Genomic DNA, 10,607 nt, shown 5'->3' on the forward strand with positions numbered 1-10,607 from the left:
TGATATCATAAACAGTAAGGGTTAAAGAAAAAAAGGTGTCTGACTGTTTTCCAGTAGGGTTTTACTTTGCTTTTCACCTTTATTTTACAGGCTGAAGTAAAAAGGAGAACATAATTTAAGTAGCAAAGCCTTAATTAGATTTGTGCCATGTTACTCCTGAAGTTGTCCAAAATCTGCAAGGAGCATGACAATAGCTGCGTTACTGATGTAACTTTAAATGCTTTTCTTCAAGCCAAAGACGCAGATTTCAAACCATGTAGTACGAGAACATGTACTAAAATGCAATCTAACCATTTTCCTTGAATTGACAAAGGAGGACCTTATAGACTTAAAAACCTTACAAAAAAAGTTTAAATATTCTTAGTACACAAAGTTGTGCCTTTAACCTAAGCGGTTTTGGTTTGATTACATAACCATTTCAATTGTATTTTTAAAAACAAAATATTACGATTAAAAAGTAGCCACAATTTGTAACCTGAAGCAGTATTTTCCATTGGTGTTAAAGCCTGTATTAAACAAACACATTTTTATTCACTGTTTTAGTAAAATCAGTGGAGCATTGCACATCAATGATTTTTTGCCCAGCAGACATAATAAAACATAGGAGAATATAAAAATGGCCACTAACCAATCAAATAATTGGATCCTTCATGTGCTACATCTTGTTTATACCCTAGAGACAGAGAGTTGCATCCTCGGTATGTAATCAATATTCAATCAAATCTCTCACTGGAGCAACTGTTTTCCAATTGACCGACATTAAAAATGCCCAAAACACGAATGAACAGCCTGTAGGACTTCCACTAAAGTAGTAACCTCTAATTCACAAGTGACAAAACGATGCAGTCATCCTTAAATCGAATAGAAAAGCCTAAACATCGACTGAGGCTAACACAATAGATCAGCTGCGCTTTTTCTAGCAAAACGCTTTCCATCATGTATCTTGTCCTGATTTCTGGTCATTTTGCAAGTTTCATTTTGGTATATTGTCTTCACCAGAGTTAAGTTTCAGTTGTGGTCTCATGGGCATAGAGTATATGCAATTGCTTAAGTGTCAAAACAAACAAAAAAAAGTCCCAGAGAACACATTTTTTTTCCGACTAAAAAAAATGTATCTCACTCTGTGTAACGCTGCTCATGTGTGCACACACTCACAAACCATTACATCTTTTTAAAGTAGTCTGCTTTAATATTCTCCCTCACTGTCAAAACCAAATGTAAGCAACAAATTATTAAAGCTGAATGCTTTTACTGAAAAGGAAGATATTTACTATGGCTATTAAAGTGCGCTTCATTGGTATGTTTTAAAACAAGTCTTACAAAATACTAACATAAGATTTGCTCACCGTTAATAATTTTTTTACTTTAGTCAAAAGTACTAGATAAACACCTCTGACAATTTTAGTTCTCCAGAAAAAAGGTAAGTGTTAATACCTTCCCCCTCCCACAAACTACTTCCAGGTCACTTGGAGAGATCTTCTTTAAGAGTAAAACAATCCCAAAGCGGACAGTGGCACTATGTATACTTTAGACATGGAACCAGCCCCCCCCCTCTCCCTGCAGCCTTCCAGTGGCTATTTTCCTAGATGGTGCATCTTTCTCAGGTCCCTCATTGATCCCGAGGTTCTGCTTACAGCTTTGCACAGTGGCTACTATGATGCAATGATCTTTACGCTGTTTTAAGCACTTTGGAAAATACAGTCTACGTTCAGAAGCCAACTTTGTGACTTTCAAATCATGTGTAGGTCCGAAACACGGCATCATTCTCCCTCAAAACGCCCTCAAAATCCATGAATTACAAATGAGTCTGTATGCCTATATATGTATGTATGTATGTATGTACAGTTACACTTCTCGTCTTTTTAAATCTTTCTCCCTGTATACATACATATTTAAAAATCAAAATAATGTCCAGGCATGATGCAGTGTATTTTCAAGGCTAAAGCCCATCTACCAAACAATAAATGTACTGCAAAGCCTTACACCTGTGTACTACCAGTCTCCCACCTCTCCGGGGCTTTCCCTGACAGATTCTAACACCCAAAATAACAAACCAATGAAACCCAGAGACCTGCCATTGTTTCTTGATAGGAAATCAAATCTTCATGTCTACAGTAAATGAAAAAAATATATCAACCCCTCAGTTTGCTCACAGGCTCAGGGCCAAGCTAGACTAATTCCAAATGCATACTATAGTTCATTCCTGAGTTACAAGCGTGCACTCGGACCTACTTTGAAGTGAAATTTCTGTTTTACTTATTATTTGCTTCCCTACATATTGGGGGAGTCTTGGTGCACTTCAGGCCCAATTCTGGCATAATTCAGTGAAAATTTTGACAGTCACTCTTCTGGAGCTAGAACTGTACATGAGTAATTGTGTCTCTTGTTACGCTAAATTCATTTTTTATTTTTTTTTTTCAAAATATGTCACAGAACTAAAACAAAAACGAGACGATCTCCACATGCTGAATAAGGAAGAAGTCGCTGACTTTTTTTATATTCAATAGCTCAACAAAAAAACTTTTCCATATGCTGACATTGTCTCTTGCTTCTGGCAGGCAGGGCATACTGTTTGCTGCCCAGCGTAGTGCGGTTCCACAAGGTTTCTCCCTTCACGTGCCTGGAGAGCGCGCAACGTCAGGTCGATTCTGCAAGGTACCGAGCACGCTCGGTTTGCTCTGTGATTCGTGAAGTGAGAGCAGAGCCCCTTGAAGAGCCGTGTCACGTGAGGGACCACTCTGATGGACTTTATTATATTTTAAACCTCCATATCCGTAACAACTATGTTTTGCCTTTGCTCACTCACTCATCAGCTGTCACGGATGGGTCGTGGGCTTGACATTCTCCACTGCAATAAGGAAGATTTCTGGCGTATGCTAGGTTTCAGATGTCTTCTGTTCAGTGACCTAGCTCTACTGCCTGCCAGTCGTGTTTGCCAAACACGCAATATCGCCATTACAAGGCATATTGCACCATCCACCTAAAAACCCAAGCAGTCATAGCAGCCGGGCTACAGGTCCTAAAGGCATCATACCCATGAAGGAGCTGGACACAATGACAGATGCAAGCACTTGCACAGAACCGAGGGCTGAAGGAATATACACTCTCTGCAGCATTTGGAACTTAATAAAATTAGAAACTAAGAAAGTCAGAACGCAAACTAGAGACACTGAGATCACAGACATCTTACCGTTTGGGGAACTAATACAAAAGTAACACTTTCTGGAAGGAAATGCTGGTGATAAACAACAGCTGACCTGAATAAAAGGCAGTAAAGTCAAGGCTCATTCCATTTAAAATAGCAAAAATGGTGGAAAAAAACAAAATATGCTTATGAATACAAATACAGTTACAAATATGCCCTTGTCAGAATTAAACCTAGTGCTTTGTGGAACTATATATTTATTACAGGAAACAGTAAGTAATGGGTCATTAAAAATTGGCCAATATCAACTTGTTTAGGAGAATTTATCAAGGAAAATTTGAGGATGGCTTTGAGATAAAAATGATATCAATGTATTTAATGAAAAGCAATTCTTTCTCCTTACCCAAATGAAATACTATGTGACAAAAATGTATCCTACTTGTATTTTTTGCATAGAATTGACACCTAATCTTGGTACAAGCAGAGATGATAGTTATTTCCACTGAACTCATTGGGACTGTTCATATTTCTGCATCTTGGTGTGGTGACATCCTTGCAGCAGCCCCTCTGATCCTGGCTCAGTAACTATTGGCCTGGGCAGCATATTGTCCTATGGCATCTATACTGCTTCCAGTACCCACGCTAGTTGCTCCCATGGAGACTGCCATATAGATGTCCTGCTGACAGCAATAATACCTGATGATTCATTAGCTTGTTAATTTATGAGAATATATTTTCTTTTAACTACTACATCTTGAACATGCAGAGTTATAATTTATTTGCTTATCGTGTCCATCTCAATAAAGATAAAGAAAAATAAGTCATTTTACCATTTGGAATATGGAGTATATTAAGCCTCTGAAAGCAGAATATATTTGCCTGGTTCTGTTCCGGAAAAGCCTACCCACCAACTTCACTGCAAAAATAATTTATTAAAAACTTCAGATGTGGAATCAGAAATAATTACTATGAGACAACAAAATTTAGTTTGATTTTTTAATGTAGCAGTTATTCTTCTTTTAAATCCATTTTATCCACTATTCTGCTAATTTCTGAGGTAATGTCTGTTTTAGTCTGTTTTGGTAAATGTGATTTTGGAGAACATCATTTTTATTAACTCTCATCTTCTTTTAAGCCTTCTGAATGCCCAGCAATTCCTATTAACACAATATACTAAATATATATATATTTTATTAATAGGAATAATAATTGGACAAGACATAAGTATTACAAAGAACTCTGTTACTCTGCACCATACATTTTAATTTCCTAGAGACAAGGTTTACAGTCCCCAGTGGTCTCCTTTTTATTCCAGATCTGTAATTACATTCACTGAAGTGGTTTAGTATTAGGCACAGCACATCTTGCAGAATTAGGGACTTCCAGGTGTAACTACCACTACGCTTACAGGAGATTTTTTGAGTGAGGAAAAAGAACAAAAATTTTCTTATGCCTTAGATAAAGTCACATGGTTTTGGTTCAACCGTAAACTAAAATAAACCTTAAACATATCTTTCAAATCTAGCTCATTATGAATAATGGTTAAATTAGCACCATGTCTTGGGACGACTTACAGTTTTTTTCTGCTGATGTGTAAGAAATTTTGGCATAAAACTGAACTCTTAAGTTTAACCTCAAAGTTTAAATAGTTTGAGGGCCAAATTCTCTTCTCTGATACGTTATTCTAAATCTGAAGTAGATATGCTCAGGAGGCTAATTTGATCATACTGGTAAACTGAGAGCAATATTTATCTTCATTCCTTCATGCTTGAAAAATAACTAATCAAAATGTTTTAAAATGCCTTGCTGGTCTCCCAGCACAAAGACAAATTTCAGCCCCCTACCCCTTGTACGCTTAGATATCTCATTTCTCCGCTAACGTGGGGAATACATAAGAAAGAACAGTTAATACAGACTTTTTTATTTCCCGAGACTTCTTTTAATCTAATTACATGGAAGCTATTTCGGTTCTGACAAAAGTGTTTGGATAAAGGTAACAAAGAAAATCTGAAAAGAATGATGAACTGTTCTAGTTCCCCCAACGTGACATTTAAAAATAACCTGATGCTGAACCCTCTCTTTGTGAAAACACGTATCTGGGTTCTTCATAAAAATAACCTGACCACAGTTACACATCAGAAACAAGGGATAGTTATGAAAAAGATAGCCCATTGGGGACCTTTCATAACTAAGCTTCAAAACTTTACGAGATGCTTCTTAGTGCAAAAACCACTCAAGCAAACTTCATGGAAATCAGGCAAGCAAAGGATGTTGTGACAGAAAATTTAATCCCACTAGCTATAACGATTCAAAGGAAAAACTTGTATTTTTAGTGACATCCTACCAGAAATTCTAGCAAAAGATGAAGTTTGCTTTCTGGTTACTTGGAATACATTATTTCTTCTGAATATACTCTTCAGAGTAAATGCTCACTCTGGTTAATCAGGTCACTACGAAAAACAGGGACAGATCTGTGTGAGATAAGACTTTTGAACATGTAGGGATAAAAGAGATAAGAAGTTAAGACAGCTAAAGTGATGGTGAAACCGGTATCTTTATTGCATATGTGGGTGTCCTTCTGGGTCCTACAAGATACACGATACAAATCCTCATACGGCAAAGAAGCACATGACACAGAATATACTCCTGATTATTAAGGGGGGAAAAAAGACCTAAAGAGTCATTTCCAGGCAGCTCACAGCAGCTCACTGCCCCAACATGGCAGGGTACATTTGAATACCTATTTCAGTACTGTCGTGCCCCTGTGCCCCCCCAATTAACCCACATGAAGTAGAACACAGCTGTTATTCCCATGACAGAGCTCTACCCCAGGACGTGCCCTCGAATCGCCTGCAAGCCACATTCAGATGGGGCATCACAGACCAACCACTCTTGCTTTTACATCTTATTTATGTATCCATAACTGAGTGGTACATGTAGGATGTCTGAGTTAGTGTCTCACCTTTCTTTTTCCAGGCTCACTGAAGACACCCTATGATGCTGTGCTTTTCTGTTACGGCCTGAGCTGAATGAGCAGGTCCCCACGTCAGTAAGGAGGAGGTCCCATCCCCTGTCAAACCTCACCTCTGGTCATGTGCTCCAGCCACTTGCCTTGTGTTGTTCCTAAAATTCACCCAGTGACACTCTGGCCAGCTCTCCTCACTATGCAAACAGCTAACCAAGCTCCCAAATGAAAAAAAAAAAAAAAAAAATAAAGGTGCTTGTGGAGGGGCTGCTCAATGGGTTGAATTAGCTCATCGTGCGGCTAGACTAAAGCGGTCCTGAGAGTGAGGGAAAGGTAGAAGAACAGGAGGGGAAGCACAATTCAGCCCTCCTGCTATTCAGCTCGTTGATAATACAGGGTAGCATCCTCAGAAAAGAAAAAAAACCACACAGAAATGATGCTTCTTGCATGTTTTGTTCTGTATATGGCACTGTGCTGGATGCTTTGTCTTTCAAACAAAAGAAGCGATTGGGCTGCTCAATCTTCTCTTAGATCAGACACTTGGGCTTGATTTTCAGCAATAACAGACAATCCAAATATATAACTCTGGTTTTAAATGACTGGCTGAGCACTCAGCTGAATGCAACACCTTTCCTGACTGATGGGAAGATGAGCCATTCTCTTCAGCTGACACCCAGGTACTACCAGCCAGAGCAAAAAGCTGCTGTTAATGTGCTGATGACTTGTATGAAAAGCTTTGACACAGTTCTCTACTCCAAAAAACAAACACACACCATGACAACAGGCACTTGTTTGTATTCTTGCTGCTTGTTCTTAAAAAATTGAATGAATACGAAAACTTGCCTATTATTTAAACTTTAGATCTGCCCTTTCTAGGCTGGAGAGACAGCTACCTTTGTGGCTGCACCTACACCAGGGACAACTGGAGAACTTCTCTAAGGATCTTCAGCATTTCCACCCCTTCTGTATACAATGCAGTTACTAAAACTAACAATTAATAGAAAACAAAGCCTTATTATGTTTGATACTTATGAATTCAACAAAACTCCTGTTCAAAGTTACATAAATATTATGAAATATTTATGCTTTATATTTTATAGTTCAATACAATTATGTAGTTAGGAGTAAACATCTCAAATGGGAGATACTGTTCTCCACAACAGACTTTCTCGTCGAGCCACCTCATACTAGTAACTATTGCTCTCAAGTTTATATTTCATTCTCTTGAAAAGAAGACATCTGTAAGGCTTCATGTATTCTGCCTTAAAAAGACCCTTTTACATTTTTTCCTAGAAAAATGTACACTGAAGGTTTGCTCACAGCACATCAAGAATTGAAGCCACAGTAAGTAATCACTTATGACCAGTCATATTGATAACCAGCAGCATCTTCTCCTGTCAGCAAACAAATCTATGGCAATCTGGTTTGGGCTGGCTTTCCCTTAACTACCAGAGACTTAATGCTCTGAAAAAGCAAGAATATCTGGAAGTTCACTGAGGCACGACAACCCCTTACTGATGGACCACTTAGTACTTGGGGCAGACCACACTCAGCAGAAGCTTCCATGCCAGAACATGAATTATTTTTTGCTCGATTTGTCTTTTTTCAGTCCAGTTTCCTTAGACTGTGCAGCAATCTCACTGTGCAAGTGCCTACCCTATCAACCAGTTATTTGCCTACTAACTTCTGAACTTGTCACCTAACTTCAAGTTTTTCTGAAATGGAGTTTAATTTCCTTTAAAATAGACCACTGGACAGAGTAGAGCAACTCTACCGGTGTGACTTGGGGAGGGCTGCACCTCGACTTCACCTATTACCAGCCACCAGCCACAAGGGCGCTCTCCAGGGACACAAATCCCCAAGAAAACAAACTTCCCTAGTTTCCCTCCTCTTGGTTTCTCTCCAGTAGGGTCTCTGGCAGGCAACAAGAGAAAAATGTTAGTGGGCTACAACCACTTAGTTAGTGGGACAGTCACTATAATCTCCTTCTTGCTGAAGTACACCATCCTAACTAACCCACACAAACCCCTCAGGCAGTTCCACTCCAATAGGAAATGTTTCGCGTGGCTCTGCACCAAAACTAGCTGTGGCAGAGGTGACCTGCTGGCCGGTCTCCTGGCCGAGGACAGTCTGTGAACATCACCAGACAGCTGTGCTTGGCCCTGAACTGCCCCTGCTCATCGCAGCCAGGCCTGACCCGTGCCAGCACCAGAGAGACAGCACCCTGCCCCAGCCTGAGCATCCTCCGGAAGGTGAAACAAGCCCTCACGCCCAGCACAATCCAGATCTCCCGCACCTGCCCCAGCAAACCTACAAAAACGCATCACATGGGAACCAGTCAAGTTGAAGAGGAAGTTTAAAGGAGTAAGTTCAGACATCTGTCTCTTAGATCAAGTCATTTCTCCTCTTTGTGCATTTAAATCAGAGGGGTCGTCCTAAGTTTGGGGAGAAACGGGGCTTCCTCAGAGCTGGCTGCGCTGTAATGCTGAGAAGTCGGGAGGCTTTCTCAGGGAGGCTGTAGATCAACTGTATCCACAGTTGACTCCCCAGCAAAAGCTGCTGAAGCCCGAGTGACCCTCTTCTCCCTTGTGTCCCGGATACCCCCGCCCCCCATGGCTGAACTCCTGCCGGGGAGCAGGACCGGGGCATCACGCTGCTCCCCCTCCACGTCCCCTGCGGTTCCGGGTCCCTCACGGCAGCGGGATCGGGCTGCGCTGCCCTCAGCGGGGCTCGACCCCAGCAACGGCAGAAACCTCCCCGGGGGCTGCCGCCTCGGAGATGGGGAGCGCATCACCCGCTTCCCTCTCCTCTCGCCCCCTCCCGCCTGCCGCGGGCTGCCCCGGCGGCGGCGCCGTCGGGCTTGGTCGCTGGAGGAGGCGGCAGGGACGGGGACCGGGAGGGGACTGCATCTCCGCGGGGCAGCGCGGTGGCTCTTACCTCCGTGGCGGGCAGCGGCGAAGAGCCGTGGGGGCGGCGGGGCGGCGGCGACGGCCGGGGGCGACCGGGGGGCGGCGGCGGCGGCTGCGGCGACGGGGCGCGTATCGGGCGGCGGGGCGCCGCCGCCGCCGCTGCTGTACCGCCGGGAGATCACCCGGTCCCGCCGCGGCGGGCGGGGCGGCAGCGGGCGGCCGCTGTCGCCCAGGGCTTGGAGGAGGAGGTCGAGGAGCGCCCCCCCCTCGGCGCCGGCGGCGGGCACGTCCCTGCCCTCGGCGCCCGGTGGCGGTGGGGCCGAGGCCAGCAGCAGGAGCACGATGGCGGGCAGCGCCTGGCGTTTCTTCGCCCCTCGCATCTCTGCGGCGCTGGGAGGAGGCAGAGAGCGAAGGCGGTCAGCGCAGGGCCCGGCCCGCACCCCTCCCGCCCGCCCCCCATGCCGTGCCGCCCGGGGGCACCCCCGCGGCCGCGGAGGCGGTGCGCGTCCGCGCCCGCCGCTCCCGCACGCCCGGCCCGGGCGCGGCCCCGCGGAGCGGCGGAGGCGAGGCGAGGCGAAACGGTGGGGTGACCCGACGGGCCACCACCGGCCGGCCCCGCCGCGCCACCCCGCCAAATCCCCGAGCAGCCCCGCCGCGCTCGCCCGGCTCCCCGGAGGGCGCATTTATAGACACGGATTAGGGGGAAGGGTATTAACGCCGCCGCACATATCTGCGGTCCAGGGCTTTGCGGGGGATTTGCTCGGCTCCCTTTGCCCTCGGCGTTCCCGCGTTCCTGCGGTTACCTCCGCCGGCGGAGCGGGGCGGCGGGGGACCCCCCGTTGGCCAGCCCACCCGCTCGCCCGCCCGCTCGCCCGGGCAATGCAGCCCGGGGAGTTTTCGGGGGAGAGCGTACGGACGGGCAAGTGGACGGAGTTCAGTTAGGGATGAGTTAGAGCGGGAACCGCTGCAAATCGGGGAGTAAAGGGCAAAAACAATTACAACGGGCTGCGGCTCCGAGAGCAGCGCTTAATGCCCCCTAAGTAAGCTATTCTAATTATAGCAAATGGTTAGGATTAAGGGGGAGGGAAGAAAAAAAATCTGTTATTTACAAACTGTTTTATACTTGTCCTCCCTGGCAAAACCCCTTGGGCGAAAGAGTTAATGGGAGCCGCAAGGGAGCCGGCTGTCCCCGACGGCTCCGGGCTCTCCCTCCCTCCCTCCCTCCCTCTCTCCCTCCCTCCGCCGCCGCCGCCGGGGCGCACGGCAAACCCGGGGAGTAAGCGGGGAACGCAGGGACAGCGACACCCCGTCGCTGCACGCTCAAGTCCCCCTCCGGAGCTGCTTACCTTCAAGCGGAGGCAAGTCTGGCTGAATGCGTGCGGGCTGGGGAGAGCCGTCCTCTGGCGTCGCCGCAGAGCCCGTGTCCCCGCGGAGGCTCCGCCGGGCGCGGAGCGGGGCGGTCGGTGCTGCGCCCGGAGAGGGGGGATGCGCCCTCCAGGGCCATGCGCTTCTCTTATATAGTCCGCACCGGCGTACTCATTTGAGTACTATCGACTTTAGGTGGGTGGCAGTCGATGGAGACACCTCT

The 10,607-nt window shown here is 45.6% G+C and overlaps 1 protein-coding gene across 1 annotated transcript in view; it reads right to left on the reverse strand.

The window, feature by feature from the left end:
• The window catches only part of ALKAL1 (ALK and LTK ligand 1), a gene marked incomplete at both ends in the record, with an annotated part of 34,160 nt that extends 24,761 nt beyond the window's left edge, over positions 1-9,399 (reverse strand). Inside the window, one exon of the mRNA XM_082480143.1 lies at positions 9,048-9,399. Within this exon, the coding sequence (XP_082336269.1) occupies positions 9,048-9,399 (352 nt within the window). The remainder of the gene's footprint in view (positions 1-9,047) is intronic.
• Positions 9,400-10,607: the final 1,208 nt, after the last annotated feature.

Source organism: Vanellus vanellus (assembly GCF_965231255.1).
Source record: "Vanellus vanellus genome assembly, chromosome: 2".
Classification (NCBI taxonomy): Eukaryota; Metazoa; Chordata; class Aves; order Charadriiformes; family Charadriidae; genus Vanellus; species Vanellus vanellus.